Source organism: Topomyia yanbarensis, chromosome 1, assembly GCF_030247195.1.
Source record: "Topomyia yanbarensis strain Yona2022 chromosome 1, ASM3024719v1, whole genome shotgun sequence".
NCBI lineage: Eukaryota > Metazoa > Arthropoda > Insecta > Diptera > Culicidae > Topomyia > Topomyia yanbarensis.
Genome location: NC_080670.1, coordinates 198,927,770 through 198,946,186, shown reverse-complemented (window position 1 = coordinate 198,946,186; position 18,417 = coordinate 198,927,770). Strand labels below are relative to the sequence as shown.

Sequence of the window (18,417 nt, the reverse complement as noted above, 5' to 3'; positions counted from 1 at the left end):
CATCCTGCCACTACATTTGACGGCCAACAAACGTTGTGCCATAGGCAAATGTAAGCATTCCAAAATAATGATTGATTTGCAACAAAGTTTGGATGAAAACGGTACAAAATGGGTGAATGATAACGAAATAGCTGGAACGAAGAGAAGTTGACAGAAATAATTTGCAATTTAAAATAATTTTTTTTAAGTTTAAGAGGAGTAATTTTTAATAACTTATCACCTAGAAATTATTTGCCTCTGAACGAAAACGCACGTCGACATGAATTTTGAGCAGCGTCGCACGAAAACTCCGTGATTCGACAAGAGGTTCATATTCCTTGCCAAATCACAAGTTTTCCTTTCAAACGACAAAAACCCTTTTCAAAAGTCTAAGTGGCATTTTACCGATTGTAAAGCCACATAAAGAGACCCAAATGGTCCCGTGAAAATTTGTTTACCAACTAACGAATAGGATCCCTGTAATTAATAAACAATACTCCTTTGTTAACTTTCCCTTGAGAGGGGACACCCATCCCGGGGAAACTTCCAACTGGATTCGAGTACTCCTTCCCTGCCCAACATGTTTCGCCTACTTTTCTGTTCTAAATTGTGACGCAAATGTGGCCCCAAACTTTCACCGCACCGTAAGTACAAGCAGAGTTGATTCAATTTATGAACCCTGACTGTGGCTTGTTGTCGGAGTTTTTCCCGGCGCGTTAAGCTGTTGGGGGATTAATTTTGTATGCAAATTCCTTCTGCTCCGCAGCAATGCTGCAGCAGCAGCAAGTCATCAACACAGACCAGTCTGACCACCATTCCTCCGAACGTCGGACCAGGACCGACCGCACCCGATGGGCGATGGGAAACAATAGATGTGTGTATGGCTGTATGCGCAGACTGATAAACCGAAACACCAGCCAGAGGACAAAGTTTTCTTTCGGCTTCCACCGGGGGAAAGGCAAATTTTATAATTCTAAGCACGAGAAATTTCCGAATAAAGACCACCGGCTGCTGGGAGGAATGTGATATAGTTCAGAGCTCTATGGTTGAAAAATAAAACAAAATAGAAAAAAAAAACCGGGTTGCTTTGTTTGACAGTTGTGTTGTTAAACTCGAGATGGCAGTTCTGAAACTGAAAATGAATTAACTAATCCTGGAATGAAAAAGAGAAAGAAAAATCAAACACCTAATCAACATCGTACCAAAATTATTTATTTCTTACATATTTGTTTTGTGTGTTTGGTTTATCCTGTTTGAAACCTAGGATTTTCTTACACGGATCGACTTCGTGATTCGTTTTCATTGCGATATCTTTTCTTCGTCTTTTTTTTTTCTTCTAGGGAATGTGTCGGAAGTCCATCATGTTTAGCGAAAAAAAATGAAACAAATCTTTTCCTATAAACTCTTTTTCGGCCACTTGAATTTCTAGCGAAGAAAAATTAACGTGACACAGTTAGTTCAAGTGGAGAGCTCTAAGCTTCCCTAAAACGTACACATTAATCCTAATCCAGTTTTGTTTTTTTTTTTACTAAACTACATCAGAGAGTACCACCCCATCGACAAAAATAGTTCAACGCGCTACAATTCCGAGAAAAATGTTACACTGTGTTTATTATACTCTTGTATTTGACGTTTTTTTTGTCTCAGATCAGTCGTATCCTACCCCTCGTCTCATTTAACCGCGGTAGTAGGCTTTGCTTTTATTGATTTGTTATGATTATTATGGTTGTTTTTTTGTTTGTTTTCCCTTTTTTCCGAACACACGCGTGGGTCTGCCGTTTGTTCGCTTGCTTACTACTGTTCTAGTTAAGTACCTTTTTTTTGTTTTGCTGTAAGTGGATTTAGTCCCTGAGCCCCGGCTCGGGGCTCAGCAGACGCGGGCAACAAATGTGTGACAACAGTGACGTGTATAAAAATGGCACTTTTCATACATGTATTTCGGTTTTTTTTTTCTGTTACTATTTTGTTTTGCTTTATTGAAAGTTTATTGTTTCGTCCGCTATTTGTAAAGTTTGTTTGTTTTCTTCCTTAATAATCTCACTAGTTTTTTTTCCCTTTCTCTCTTCGCGTATGTAGCGTAATGAGATGATTATCCAAAGTTTATTTTAAAAGTATTTCCACCTATTTCTTTACTTGGTTAGATTTGTAGCCAACTATCAGAAAAAAAAATCAGCTTCCCCGTCAGATTGTGCCTGTCATGTGACAACATTTAGCGCTCTTTCTAACCTAATATCTGATACTGTTTAGTTTGTTGCTAACTTTTGTTTCCTTACTCGTCTAGATGAATATTTAATAATACTATCAACAACTAGAAGTACACTCGTCTTCCGATCGAACGGGTTTCTTTTTAATGTCACATTATGTACTATTGTTTCACTTAATTATGTTTTAATATGTATTACATTGTATTTTTCTTTCTTTCTCTTCTTTTCCTATATGACTTAAAACACTAATACCCTGTTGCAGATCGAACGCTTCTGCTTCTGTTTATACTTTATTTGAGTTCTTTTTTGTTTTGTTTTCGGCTGCCGCTGAGCGGCGAGTGATTCGTGCGTGTGCGAGAAGTGAACGGATGGCGGCGTCGCACAGTGGACCAGAACTGTTTTCGTTTTTGGAGCTAGCTTCCTCAATCTGGCGGTAGCTTAGTTCTGTCACTAAGTTAGTGTAGCATGCTGATGAGACGAAGATGAAATGCAAATTGCATCACTTATTTAATCAAAAGTGATTCTTTCCTGAATTTTGCCTTTTAGCAAGTTTCAGAACAGGAAAAGTCACTGTTCGGGGTGTTGACATATCAATGGTTCATTCACCTGTCTGTTATAACCGCACTATCCTCGGGAGACTGTAGGCTATTGAACAATTCTGCGACTCACTCACTTCCATCTGCAGGATCCCTGGACCCACTGGCATCTACGGTAATGAGGATTCAGACATTACTCACCAAGAAGGTTCGAACGGCAGACATCTTAAAAGAGTTTAAAGGGAAAATGGTAGCTAACTCCACAAGCCATTGGAGAAGCAGCCAGGGACATCTACAAAAAGTCAAATGTACACCGTGACAGCAGACTCAACCAGTGGGCTCTGTCCCGGCTCCGCGTGGGACACACAAAAAACCACTCATGCTCACACCATATCACGTGTCGACCCTCCGATCTGTGAACCCTGCCAGACTAGACTCACGGTCGAACAATCAACTGCCAAGAGCTAATTGATCTTCGTCGGCAGTATAAGGGACCATCCATAAATGACGTAGCAATGAATGGGGGGAGGGTGGAGTTTTGTATTTTGTGATGATGTGTGACGACAGGGGAGGTAAGGGGTCATGTCATGCTACGTAGCTTTTTTAAAGGGCAATAGGGGTTGGCCTGATGTCACGACAATCTTATCCATTTCATCTATCTAACATAGTTTATTTTTTTATTTTTTACGAGGACAGGGGAGGGGGGGGGGGGGGGTGAGGGTTACCGTCAAGCTACGTGATTACCAGGGGGAGGGGGGTTAAGAGGTTTGTGACGAAATGCTACGATGAGGGAGGGGGGTGTTAAAAATCACTCAAAAAAGGCTGCGTCATATTTGGATGGTCCCTAATAAGGGATGTTTTAAATGGATTAGATATTAAAAACGACTTTATTGGTGGATTTCGATCAACGCTAGGACTGCCACTACACATATTTGAATCTAAAAACTGGCTTCAAACATTTTTTGTAGCTTTTAAGGATTTTATGACGGATAAATTTATAGATAAACCACGTCTACAGTTGCTCAAAATGATCAAAGTTTATTGAATATTTCTAATTTATTAAATTTTTTTAAATTGTTAAAATCGTTATTCTTCCTATATTCTATTGTTCAATTTCAATTTGATTTTCTGAATTTTCTATTTTTTGATTTTATGATTTCAGCATTTTAATTTTTTGAATTTAAACTTTCCTTTAATTTTTCTATTTTTTGCTCCAAAGTTTTTTTAAATTTCACTATTATTTAATTATTAAACGTTAGTTCCTCAAATTTAATATTTATTATCATTTATAGTTTATGTTTCATTTACTAAATTCTTTAACTTCTGTTAGTTTTTTTTTATTTTTTGCCCACTATTTTTTAAAAAAATTGTATTACTGTTCAACTCAAATATTAAATATTTTTTAATTTTAAATTTTGTTTCGTTCAATATTTGAATTTCATAATTGTCTAGGTTTTTAATGCTTCAAGTTCAATTTTGTCAATTTTGAAATTTTAGAATCTTGTTATTCGATTTCTTTTTTAATTTTGATACCGTTTTTTAATTTTGTTTTTTTAAAACTTTTTATCTTTCGAAGTTTTTGAATTTTTAACCCATAGTTAAATTAAAATTTAATTTTTCTAATTTCTATAATTACCTATAATTTTTATTCGTTTTAATATTTTCATTCTTTATTTTCCAATTGTTTTTTGTTCCCTTAACTTTTTATTACAAGTTTTTTATTTTTAATATTTTGACTTTTAAATTTCTTCGTTTTTAGTGTTTGACTATTTTATTTAAATCTTTTATGCTTAATTTTTTTAATGTTGGGTATTCTTTACCTTAAAATTTGATTTGTTTATCAATTTATTATCCTATAAATTTTAAATTTTTTGAATCTTTCTATATTTTTTAAATTTTTTAATTCTCTAGTTTCTAGATTTTAATATAAAATTTGTGAATTTATTTTTTTTTAACATTTCAATTTTTAATTACTTTGTTTTCAATTTCATAATTATTTTATAACCTAAACTTGTCTTGGCCTGCTAAACCAAGACAAGTTTCGGCTTCACTGTGTCTCATCGGCATAAACAGAACTTCTGCTCGGACGGGACATCACGTTTGATCAGCCGTTCGATTGAAACACAAAGTGTGTTTTAGTTTCCTTAATTTTTATTTCTCCATTTTATCAATTCTTTAATTTTCTGATATTATAATTTTTAATTCTTTTAATGCATTATTTTTTATGGTTTTGATCCTCTTTACATTTCTTTTAATTCTTGGCTATTTTTTTGAAATTGTTTATACCTTAATCTTTTAATTTTTGTATTCTCTAATTTTTCAACATTTTCATTTTTGAATTGTTTAATTCTTAATTTTTAGCTCCTTAATTTTTGAATTCCTTAACTTTAAGTTTTTTAATTTAATTTCTTTTCGACCAAAATTTGTTTAGTTTTTATTTTTATATTTCTATTGCCCAATTTCGCTTTCAAATTGTTTTTTTTTCTATTTTCTAATTTTGACATTTTTTTTAATTATTTGACATTTAATTTTTCAATTTTTTAATTCTTAAGCATTAAAATTTTTGAATCCCTAATTTTCTGATTTAATAATTTTTCAATCCCTTACTTTCGAAATTTTTATAGTATTAAATCTTTTTATTTTCAAATTTTTTAATCTTTCATTTTCTATATTTGTAATAAGTATCTTTTAAATCTTCTGATTTTTAGGTTGCCCTAAATTTTTTGCGTTTCGATTTTTTAACCTTTCGATTTAATGATTTTGCAGTTCTTTCCTTAACTTTTAGTTCTCCATTTCGCAGTTTTTTTTTAAATTTTTTGGTCGTTTTTTTATTTTTAGTCTCTTTATTTTTTTAGATGTCGAATTTTTTTAAAATTTTCTAATTCATATTTTTTTAATTTTTTAGTTCATCTTTTAAATTGAAATTTAAGTTTTTAAATTCTTAAAATTTTCATTTTTTCAATCTTTTAATTCATAATCAATAATTTTTTTAAACATGATTTTTTAAATTTATTTACTTAATCTGCAATTTTAAAATTTTAAACATTTCTTTAATTAACTTTATAATTGTTTAACTTTTTTATTCTTAATTTCAATAATTTTTTTCATTGTAAGTTTTTTAATTCCTTCATTTTTATTTCCCTATTTTTTAATTTTCTGATATTCTATCTTTTATTTTTTTAATGCATTATTTTTTATGTTTTCAATCCTCTTTTTTCAGTCACAATTTTTTTTAATTTTTGGGTTTTTTTCAATTTGTTTATATTTTAGTCCTTTTATTTTTGTATTTTCTAATTCTTCATCATTTTTTTAATTCTTAACTTTTAGCTTCTTAATGTTTGAATTCCTTAACTTTAAGTTTTTATTTATTTTTTTTTTGGGACTAAAACTTGTTTAGTTTTAATTTTTTATATTTCTATTGCCTAATTTCACAATGCATGATTTCTTTTTTAATTTGTCGTTTCCAAATTGTTTTTTTCTACTTTTTAATTTTGACATTTTTTTCTATTTTTCTTTAATTTTTTTTTCATTTTTCCATTTTTTAATTCTTAAACATTAAAATTTCGGAATCCTCTAATTTTAATACTATTTCAATCTCCTAATTTAGATTTTTTTAGTATTTTAATCTTGTTATTTTCAAATATTTTAATCTTTCATTTTCTTTATTTGCCATCAATATTTTTTAAGTCAGTTGATTTATTTATATTCTGCTTATTTTTTAATTTTCTTATCTCTTAATTTTTCAGATTTGTTTTGATCCCTCAGTTTTGAAATTTTAAAATTTTTCTGATTTTTTAGCTTGTTCCATTTTTTTTTTTTCTCATTTCGAGTTTTTAACTTTTCAATTCTATAATTTTGCAGTTCTTTCCTTAACTTTTAGTTCTTTATTTTGCAGATTTTTTTAATTTTTTGATCTTCCAATCTGATTTTTTTTATATTTTAGTCTTTCTATTTTTGTTAACGTCGATTTTTTTAAATATTTTCTTATTTATGATTTTTTTTATTTTTTCAGATTATCTCTTAACTTTTTAATATCTCAATTTTTCAAATCCTAGAAATTTTCAATTTTTTAACCTTTTAATTCATAAACAATAATTTTTTTGAACATAATTTTTTTGATTAGTTTCTTAGTTTGCTATTTTATAATTTTTAACCATTTCTTTTATTAATTCTATTATTGTTTAACTCATATATTTTTAATTCATTAATTTTTTTCATTGTGATTTTTTTAATTCCTTAATTCTTATTTCTCCATTTTTTAATTCTTTAATTTTCTGATATATATTTTTTTAAATGTTTATTTTTTCTGTTTTTAATTCTCTTTTCAGTCACAACTTTTTTAATCTTGGCAATTTTTTAATTTATATTTATATTTATTTTTAAATTGTATAGTTTTTTAATTTTTAACTTCTTCATTTTTGAATTCTTTAACTTTAAATTTAAAATTTTTTTTTGCTGAAATTTGCATAGTTTTAATTTTTTATATTTCTATTGCCTAATTTAACAATGTAAGTTTTTCTAATTTTTCGTTTTCCAATTGTTTTTTCTATTTTTCAATTTCGGATTTTTTTTTGAATTTTTTGACAGATTTCAGATTCCTCTAATGTTCCAATTTACTAATTTTTCAAGCCCTTAATTTTGAATTTTTTTAATTCTAATTTTTTAATATTTTTATCTTTTTATTTTTTTATTTACAATTTTTTTAATCTTTCATTTCCTTTATTTGCAATCAGTATTTTTTAAATTAGTTGATTTTTTAATTTGGCTTATTTTTTAATTTTCTTATCTCTTAATTTTTAAATTTTCTAATTTTTTTATTTGTTCTTAATTTTTCGCATTTCGAATTTTTGACCTTTTCATTTTATAAATCTGTGATTCTTTCCTTGACTTTTAATTCTCTATTTTGCAGTTTTTTAATTCTTTGACCTTCGAATTCTTTACTTTTGTATATGTTATTCTTTTTATTTTTTTAATGTACTTATTTTCTAATACAGCAAGATTAAAAGATTTTACATTGTGTTCAGCTTGAAAATTTTATTTTTTGATTTTTTAAATTTTTGATTTTTTTATATTTCTTAATTTTTTATTTTTCATTTTCTATTTTTTAGATTCTAAAATTTTTAAATTTTCAAATTTTTAAATATTTTATTTTAATAATTTTACATTTTTTTATTCTATTAATTTTTCGATGCTCTTTTTTCTAATTTTTTAATTCTTTCCTCATTTTTAATTTTTTTTATATTTTGATTTTTTTATTTGTTTGTTTATTATTTGATTTTTTCATTTTCCTAATAGATAAATTTTTAAAATTTTCTGTTTTTTTTAATTGCGCAGATTTCAAATCTTTTTTATCTTTTAATTTTATAGTTTAGTAACTCTTCCCTTAATTTTCGATTCTCAATTTTTGAATTTATCAATCCATCGATCTTCTAATTTTTTATTTTTTTATTCTTATTTTTTTATTTCCTAATTTTTTAATTTTTAGTTATTTTTTAATTTTTCTTTATTTGTTTATTATTGAATTTCTTAATTTCATATTTTTCAATGTTTCAATATTTTAATTTCCTATTTTTTGTTTTTTTTTGTTTTCAATTTTTAATAATGCTAAAAACACATTTTAATTCCATAAATCAATATTTTTTTAGTTCCTCAATTCGAATTTTTTTTTAATTATTTAATTTTTTTAATTTTCGAACAAAAATTTATTCTTTAATTCCTTAATTTCATTTTTCTTTCATTGGCTGGTTTTTTATTTTTTTAAATTTCATGATATTTTAATTTTTGGATTATAAAATTTTTCAATGTTCCAATTTTTTAATTCTCAAGTTTTTCTAATTTTCCAAATCTTTGATTCCCTAATTTTTAAATAGTTAGATCTTTTAATTTTTTAATTTGATATTATCCCGATTTGGCAATTTTCTATCCAATAGTTTTTAATTCTTGTAATTATTTTTTTGCTTCTATTTTTTATTTTTGTTAACTTTTCATTTCATTAATTCCTCAATTTTAAATTCTTTTTTTATAATTTTTTGCTTTAAATTTTTTTTAGTCTCATTATTTTTAAATCTAATTATTTTTTTATTTTTAACGAATTTCTTTATTTTTTCCTTTTATTTATTTTTTAGCATTTTTTTTTATTTCTAATATTTCGAATTTCGATTCTTAAATGTTTCAATATTCTAAGTTATTACTTCCTAAATTTTTAAATTTTGGATTTTTTATCCCGTTTTGCCACATTTTCATTTTTTTATTTCATTCTTTTAATTTCTTCTGATTTAATTTCTTTTAATTTTATCTTTTAATTTATGTACATTTTGATTCTCTTATTTTTTATATTTTTATTATAATATATATCATTTATTTTTCCAAATTTATTTTTTTTAAATTCTTTGGTTTTCATATTTTATAATTTCTTAATTTGTCAATTCTTGAATTCCCGATCTGTTTAAATATTTGCATTTCTAGGATTTTTTTTCCAATATTTGGATATTTTCAATTCCTTTATGTCTTAATTTTTAATTTATGCATCCGTGAATTTTTTAAATTTTTAATTTGGTAAGTTTGTAATTTTCTAATTATTTAATATTTAAAGGTCTCAATTTTAAAATTGTTTGATCGATTTGATTTTTTTATTTTATTCTTTAATTTTTTATTAAGTGAATTTTTAATTTTTGAGTTCAAGAATTTTTAAATTCCTATTTTTCTCGTGATTTAATTTATTGCCTTATTTTTTCATTATAATTACTTTGTTCAATTATTTATTGTTTATTTCAGAACTCACTTTGAGAAAAAGTTTCGAAATTCATAAGTTTGTCATAAGTCGCTCCGTTGGAATACGATAGATTGACCACATTGGTTTCGGAGGAGAGTACACTGCCGAATAAATTAAGTAACACAGAGTGAATATATGACAACGAGCTAGCAACGCCTCAAAGCCGGAGAGTAAATCCTGCGAGAGTAACTATGAAGGTACGTGAGTCAAGATGGTCGGCATATTCGGAAATACTGCAATACTGCAGTAAGAATTCGACACTATCGGGAGCTAAACTTTGTCCCAATATGTCGAGCTGAGTCGATTGGTATATAAAAGGAAGGTAAAAATAAAAAAACCATCTGCTGACTCCGTACATATATTGGTACATTCTAATGGGTGATTTCACGGAAAGGTATTACCAGGATTCGTCTTTCGAAATCATCTCATCAGTAACTAGCACCAACTTGGAGCCAGTTAGACGTTAAATCAGTAATAGAATAAAAATGGCGATACCAATGCTAAAAACAAGAGTTCCTTTTCACTTCGCTTCGTCAGCAAACCAGAGCCTCTTTCCTACTCGCTTCCCGTGGCATCACTCCGGATCAACCAGTTGCTTTACGCGTTCACGGAAGTTGTGCGCCTATTTGGATTCAGCGTCTAACTGGCACCAAGTTGGGGCTAGTACTGATGAGATGAATTTGAAACACCCAGTGCTTATCAGTTCTGAAAAATACATTTTGTCACAAAAGAAAATGTAAATTACGCTAAAATTCCACACAAAAATCACCCTGAAATTACGTTGAATTATCCACGGATTAAAAAATAATAAATTTCTGTGGCCCATATACAGCTACATCATACAAGTAATTGTGAAAGTTTCGCCAAAGCAGAAATAACGCTGAAACCAGGATGACGATAAAATTGATGTGCGTTTACTCGATGTAAAACTTCAATGTGCGGTAAACTTTTTGGAGCCGGCAGTTGGTAGATCAATTACCTTGCACGCAGCTCACCCGGGGTTCGATTCCCAATCTCGCACAGACGGTTGGAAAATTTTTTAAGGTTAAAATCTCAAAGCAAAAAAAAATTGTTGAATTTGAGTGTGTGCCAGTGAGGTCTGTGATATTATTCCACCAGATTTAACCTTACTTTCCATAAGTTCCACCAGATTTAACCTCAATCATCGCACTATAGCAACCAAACGTAGATTTGACCGTTGACTGGAAATTATTGTTGGCACATCGCCTTAAAGTCCAATCCAAGCGAAATAAAACCAACAACTGCGCTCGAAAACCTTACACACTCGACTGAGTAAATCATGACTCTATTGAAGCTACACAAATCTCGGTCTACTGACTCTTTTCACTGCTTTTCTACTCGTCCATCTCCGCCCTCCCCCATTTCCGGTTTCCTAAGAAAACCGCCACATATGTCGACTCCGACCTCGACCCTCACCGCTCCGGCGAGCTGCTAGTGACGGCAACGGGCTCCAACGAGCTTTACTCACCCTTTTCAAACGACCGTGTTCCACCCTGGTTCTTCACCTTTTCACCAGCTGGCGCCCCAAACACAGATGATGGAAAACGGAAAAGAAAAACCAATTCCGTAACCTTTCCTGACCGACCGACCGCGGCAGGAACCCGGTTCTGCTTGTGTGCGCGCGACCCCGGGCAGACAAATAGGACGAAACGACCCCGAAATTGGAACCGTGTGTCCTCTAGTAGATGTTTACACGTTTCTCGAATGTCTTTTCCCTGGTCGCTGGCGGTGGTGGTGGTGGTGGACTGGGTGGGAGGCATTTTCAATTGGTTTCCGTTGCAAATCGGTCTCTGCGAAACGTGGGGAAAACATTTGGCACGGTTCCCGGTGGCTGACATGGAAACCAAAAATGCCAAATGCTGTTCTGGTGGGTTAAGAGCATCAAGCTGTATGGAACAGAGAGTTGGCTTTTCGCCGCCACTGAATGTATATGATAGCATAAGTAGGCCGCGGATTATGGGGCTATTATTGCTGTGAAAGGGGTTATTGTAGGCGCCACGCAAATGCACGTGCTCAGACGTTGTTGAAGCTTTCTGGAGATTTTTGTACATCACAGAGTTGGAGGTGAAAATTCCATATTACAGCGTAGAAATTGTTACGTTTAAGCGATTTGGTGCTGTCATTTGATTTTTCATTATAAGAAGTCTTAAGTCGCCCGAAAGCTATTATTTATAGTCACATAAAATATGGCTTTCGTTTTAATAACGCAAAACGTGTTAGTAACATACCCAAATAAGTGAAGGGCAAGAACACTGTGAAAATCAGTTCCAGTCTCAAGAAAAACCTCAGTATAGTGATCAAGTTTTATACCAATAATCCAATCAACTTCACCGACAAAATAATCGGAAAATTTATTATTATTATTTATCACCGGAAATCTCGGGGATGAAAAGGATGTCTGGTACAGTCTACCTTCTCGTTATGAATCAGCTCAGCAGCAAAAAATCGGTCCGTTTGTTAACAGGAAAGCAAACGAAACGAATCCCACCTGCGCCGCTTTGTTACTTATACACTGTAGCTTGCTCTCCCGCAGTGAAATTGAAATGTGGGAGCCACAGAAGATAGAAATGCCGCTACAACGGGAAATTACCAGAGCCTTCGTGACAGTTGGGTAACTAGACGGCACCCTATAGGGACGAATGCACCGAACTCCTCTGCTGCTATACCACAGACAGCCAACCAATTAATAATTGCTAGTTCAAGTATCTCCAAACCAACAGCCTGCACTTTCAGTGTCGGATCTACTCATATTCCAACTTTCGGATCTTTGATCACCCGGATCTTGCAACTGGGATTCCGGATCTTGGACTTTCTCGAAAATTTTTGGCTATCAGGTTACGCATTTAAACTCTACCGAGCTCGGATAGATCTAAGGTTTCGAGTCAATGGTGTTTGATAGTGTTGTGAAAATGTGAAGAAAATATAATTTCGATTCGGATCATGGGCGATTTGATTGAAGATTGGATGTCAGATCTCTGACCATGAGTTTCGAATCTTGAATTCTGATGTCGAATCTGGAATGTTGAATGTCGTCCTTAGCTGTCGGGAATTGGATCTTAGATGTTGGATGTTGAGCTTTGGACTTTTGAAGCAAGGATCTAGAATTACATTCTTGGATTTTGTATGTTGAGCGTCGGAGCCTGAATCTAGGATTTCGGATCATGACTCCATTTAACATTCTGAATCTTGCTATATATGTACTACAATCTCTGTTCTTCAATTTAAGATATTGAAGCGTAGGTCTAAGATCATCATCAGTTTTTGGATATCTCAAATATTAGATGTTGGATCTTTGATCTTGAATTTAACATCTTGGCTTTAGATACTCTAATCACCAATCTGATTTCTCAGAAAGGAGTCTAATGTTTGCAGCGGCTACATATCAAAACAGCATTAATGTGGACCAGCCGACAAAAAACGAAGAAATGGCGCTTGCGGGCACAAAGGGGGAGCTTCTCTAGGAACGACGCGCGGAAGTTTTACAAGAGGATCACGAACAAGCGTTCCGATACCAATTACAATCACCGACCGAGACGGGAATCATGGTTTTCCAGAGCTTCCAGAATTCTTGGAATTCGTGTCGTAGTTAACATGTTCTCGGTGCTGAGGTTTAAGATTTTGCATCTTGAATTTTGGACCTTGAATCTCGGATCTATGATTTTGACTTTCGGATCTTGGCGCATCTTGGATTTTAATTTTGGATCCTCCCTTTGGATTTTCGAATTTTTTAGCTTGTTCTATTTTTTTGAATTTTTTAACCTTTCGATTTAATGATTTTGCAGTTCTTTCCTTAACTTTAAGTTCTCTATTTTGCAGTTTTTTTTTAATTTTTTGATCTTCTAATCTTTTATTTTTTATATTTCAGTATTTTTATTTTTTAATCGTCGTAATTTTTTAATATTTTCTTGTTTAATATTTATTTAATTTTTCAGTTTATCTCTTAAATTTTCAATATCTTAATTTTTTAAATCCTTAAAATTTTCAATTTTTCAATCAATTCTCTCATAAACAATTTTTTGAATATCATATTTTATTTATTTATTTATTCATTCATTTATTTATTTATTTATTTATTTATTTATTTAAAGGCTTTAACCTATTGGGTCATCCGCCTATAATATTTTTTAATTTAATTACTTAATTTGCTATTTTTTAATTTATTAATTTTATAATTGTTTAGCATTTCTATTCTTAATTTTATAGTTTTTTCATTGTGAATTGTGTTTTTAATATTCTTTTTTCCTTTTATTTTTGTATTTTCTAATTTTTCAACATTTTCATTTTTAAATTGTTTAATTCTTAGTTTTTAACTTCGTAATTTTTTAATTCTTTAACTTGAAGATTTTTTTATTTAATTTTTCTTGACTAAAATTTTTGCAGTAACATTTTTTTTAAATTCTTGTCTATTTTTTTAATTTGTTTATATTTTAATCCTTTTATAATTGAATTTTTTAATTTTGCAACATTTTCGTTTTTAAATTGTTCTTCAGTTTTGAATTCTTTAACTTCAAATTTGAAAAAAAAAAATCTTTTTGGTTAAAAATTGTATACTTTTAGTTTTTTATATTTCTATTGCCTAATTTCATAATGTAAGATTTTTTTTTAATTTTTCGTTTTCTATTTTTTTTTCTAATTTTTAATTCCGGATTTTTATTAAAGTTTATGACAGATTTCCTTTTTCAATTTTTAATTCTTAAACTTTAAATTTTTTGAATCCCCTAAAATTTTTCAATCCATTAATTTTAAATTTTTTTATTATTAATTTTATTTATTATTTTTATATTTTGTTTTTTTTATTTTCAAATTTTTTAATCTTTCATTTCATTTATTTTTGAAATTCGTTGATTTTTTAATTTGGTTTATTTTTCGATTTTCTTATCTCTTAATTTTTCAATCTCTTAATTTTTTTTGATCCGTCAATTTTAAAATTTTCAAATTTTTTTTTGTTTGATTTGTTCTAAATTTTTTGTATTTCGATTTTTTAACCTTTTAATTTCATAATTTTGTGGTTCTTTCCATAAGTTTTAGTTCTCTATTTGGCAGTTTTTTAATTATTTTATCTTCGAATGTTTTATTTTTTAATATTTTTATTTTAGACTTTATTTTTTTAATGTACTTTTTTCTAATATAGCAAGATTAAAAGTTTTTAAATTGTTTTTTTGATATATTCAGCTTGAATTTCCTTTTTTATTTAATTTTTTTATTTTTTAAATTTTTAATTTTGAAGTTTTTTTATATTTCTAATTTTTTTATTTTTCATTTTCTATTTTTTAAATTTTACAGTTTTTAAATGTTCAAATTTTTAAATATTTTGATTTCATAATTTTACAATTTTTTATTCTTTTAATTTTTCAATGATCTTTGTTTCTAAATTTTTTTATCGCTATTTTTTAATTTTTTCCTCATTTTTAATTTTTTTAGCCATTTGATTTTTTAATTTCTTGTTTATTATTTGATTCTTTCATTTTTCTAAACGATAAATTTTTAAAATTTTCTATTTTTTTAATTCGCAGATTTCAATTATTTTATCTTTTAATTTTATAATTTAGTAATTCTTTCCTTAATTTTCAATTCCATTTTTTTTAATTTTTCAATCCTTCGATCTTCTAATTTTTTATTTTTTTAATCTTATTTTTTTTTAATTTCCTTATTTTTTAAAATTTTAGTCATTTTTAAATTTTGCTGTATTTGTTTATTTTTGAATATTTTAATTTCTTTAATTTCTTATTTTTCAATTATCCAATTTCTTAATTTTCTATTTTTTTGTTCTTTAGTTTTCAATTCTTAATAAGTTTTTAAACATTTTAATTTTATAATCCAATAATTTTTTATTTCCTCAATTCGAAATTTTTTAATTCTTTTTTTTTCTTAATTTCCTAATTTTTGAAATTTTGTTCATTCTTAAATTCTTTAATTTTAATTCTGTTTCATTTTCCGATGCTTCATTTTTTTAAATTTCCTGATATTTTAATTTTTGGATAATAAAATATTTCTTAACTTTTCGGCAGTCGCGCAAGTGCACTGAGTACACGCTGCTCCGAAAATCTAGCGAAATTCGATGCGAACAGGTCAATTCAAGTGGAGAAATTTGGTCGAAAAATGTCAATATGGCAAGCAATATGTTCCTGCGGGTTAATGTCTATTATGTTTTTTTAAAGGAATCTTAGATTTAGAAAATTCAAAAATTAATACATCATTAAATGAAAAAAAAAGCGGGGAAAAAATAAGACACTGACAATTAAAAAATCAAAGAATAAAAAAAATAAAAAAATTAAAATAAGAAAATAAAAAAATAAAAAATTGAAAAATTGAAAAATCAAGAAATTTTCTAAATTAAAGAATTTGAAAGTTAAAAAAAACTATATGTCAAAAAATTCACAAAAATTAAAAATAGCTTATGAAATGGAAAACATTAAAAAATAGGGTAAACAATTTGAATAGCAAATAAAATTAAATTCTGAAAATTGAAAATTCAAAAATTGTCTGCAATCGCTCGTTGAAGCTTTTCTTCGTGAAAGATAAACTAACTGATCATCCGCATTCAGCCTCCTATCCAGATGTGGTGTCCAGTTCATCTAAAAATTTGAGTTTTGTGAAGAATCGGAGTAAAACGGGTGGTTCAAACGATCCGTGGAGTCAAACGAACGTTCCGAAGTCTATTTCTTCGACTCGGTTTTCGTAGGAAAGAACCAATTCTAATCAGCCGAATTCAGTTTTCCTTCAAGTTGTATAGCCACTCTTGAAGATAGGTTCAAACAAAACAACGGGGAATTGGGGCAAAACGAGCATTATAGCATATAGAATCTTTTTACCTGTAATTGATTTTTCGAATATTTTGAAACAAGAAACGAACTTCTCGTAGCCTCCTGTAAAAAGGTCCCAATTTTGATACTTCTTTCCAACTGAGTAACTTAGTGAAAGCTTTAAAACTCCATAATGATTTGGAGAACGGTATAATAAACATGGAACTATGTTTTGTTCATATATCGTTATACCCCGCACGATGCGACGAAGCTCCACGATGCTAGCTGGATTCGTACAGCTAGTCAAGAACCCGTATAGAATTGCGTTGAACCTTCAAACCTTAAGATCTGAACTTCAACGAGATAGCTTAGCATATTTAGAAACGTTTGCAATGTGCTCCGTGAAATATTTAAAGGTTTTAAGTACATAGCGGACTACCTGCTTACGCAAGAGGAAGTAAACGTCCATTTTCTCCAATTCCCTCTTAAAAAGTTATGTGACATCGTTCAGATCTAGAATCACACAAACCACCGTCATCATCGACCTCCGCCATCCACCCGAATCACTCGCCTTCCCCTGAAATCACCTACTGCGATTCTACTGCTGCTACAAATACCTACCGGAAGTCCCCTAACTCCTTACAAGCTCGTAATCGACTTCCCACCCCGATCGTCGGTGCCTATTACCATCCCGCCACTCCTCACCATCTCTTCCTCAACAATACCGACCTCTTTCTGAGCGGACGTCGCCGTCACCGACCGATTCAGTCTCGCCACTCCGAAACTCTGATGATCCATCACAATCGGGTGGCAGATATTGTCCACGGCACCACCACGACCACCCCTAAACCCGCCCGTCGATGTACGTTGAGGAGTTCGAACCGAAATCGATCGCTGCAGGTACTGCAGCGGTCTCCTGGCGGCACTGAACAGTGGCGGCTGCTGCGTCGAAGCTTCCAACGAACTGAACGAAGGTCATCTAAACACGGAACTGTCCAGCTCGGTTCGCGGTGTCGACGCCAGCGGTGTAAAGGCCGACGGGCTGTAACTGTGGTTGTTGGTATTGTGCGCGGTCGTCGAGGACTTTCGCAACAGGTTCACCTTGAAGCGTTTCCAGCAAAAGCAGCGCATAATGATGCGTTTGAAGGCTTGCCGGAAATCGCGCGAGAACAGTGCGTAGATTAGCGGGTTCACGGCTGAATTGCAGTACCCGAGCCAGAAGAGGATGGAAAAGAGCAGCTCGTTGATGCAGTCATTGCAGAAGGGCCGGATGAGGTACATGGTGAAGAAAGGCAGCCAGCACAGGATGAAGCCGCCTACTATGATGGCAAGCGTTTTGGCGGCTTTCGTTTCCATGCGGAAGCGTTTGACCTGAACTTTGAGGTGTTTTTTGCCCAGCTTTTTCGACGAGTTGGGTGACAGATCTCGCGAGATGCCAGCCGGTGCTTCCTTGAAGACGGATTTGCGGCGCGAGTCCCTACCGCTGGATTGGCGCGAGTTGCCGCCGTTGTGTTGTGGTTGTTGTTGTTGTTGCTGGTGCTGCTGGTGTTGTTGTTGTAGGGCAATTTGCAGCGATGAGTTGATGGAAGCGGTGGGACTTGTCAGATGGGATGTGTTCCCACTGGGGCAGGAGATCGAGATTTGTGGATTGGCGGCGGGACCGGTTCCCGGAGTAGTAGTAGTGGTAACGGTAGTAGAAGAAACCGCTGCTGCTGTGCTACCAGTAGTTGGTCTTGACGAAGACGACGATGACGTTCCTTCGAGGAGCATATTGTGCGTTCGCATGGTTGAAGCCATCAGTGCTCCGACGCCCTTGCCTCGGTGCATCCGAAGTGTCAGGCTGTCGTCGAAGTTGTTGTTCTTTTTGCCACCTGTTTTTTCGACGACACGCAACCCATGGTCGAAGCACGGAAGGAAGAGAGAAAGAAAAAGAAAAAAAAGGTTTGATTTAGGGCCATTGCTCGACTCGGGTGTGTTTGTGTGCGCGTGTGTGTTTGAGTGGCAAGCTCGCATTCGAGGAAGTTTATACAGTGTTGTCAATTCCTGTAGAAGTAGTATTGGTGAGAGCGAACCGGTTCGATGAAATTGTGACTGTTGTTGGTTAGTGACAAATGCTAGTGTTGTTAGGCACTTGTGTGATGACAGATGTGAGTGACGCCATT

The 18,417-nt window shown here is 31.2% G+C and overlaps 1 protein-coding gene across 6 annotated transcripts in view; it reads right to left on the bottom strand.

The window, feature by feature from the left end:
* The window catches only part of LOC131687346 (octopamine receptor Oamb), a 356,370-nt gene that overhangs the window by 109,234 nt on the left and 228,719 nt on the right, over positions 1 to 18,417 (bottom strand). The window contains exon 7 of one of the 6 annotated variants that reach the window (XM_058971451.1): positions 15,879 to 18,126. The exons of the other annotated variants lie outside the window; for them this stretch is intronic. Within the exon in view, the coding sequence (XP_058827434.1) occupies positions 17,231 to 18,126 (896 nt within the window). The 3' untranslated portion in view covers positions 15,879 to 17,230. Of the gene's footprint in view, positions 1 to 15,878; positions 18,127 to 18,417 lie in introns of those variants that run through there. 6 annotated transcript variants of the gene reach the window in all.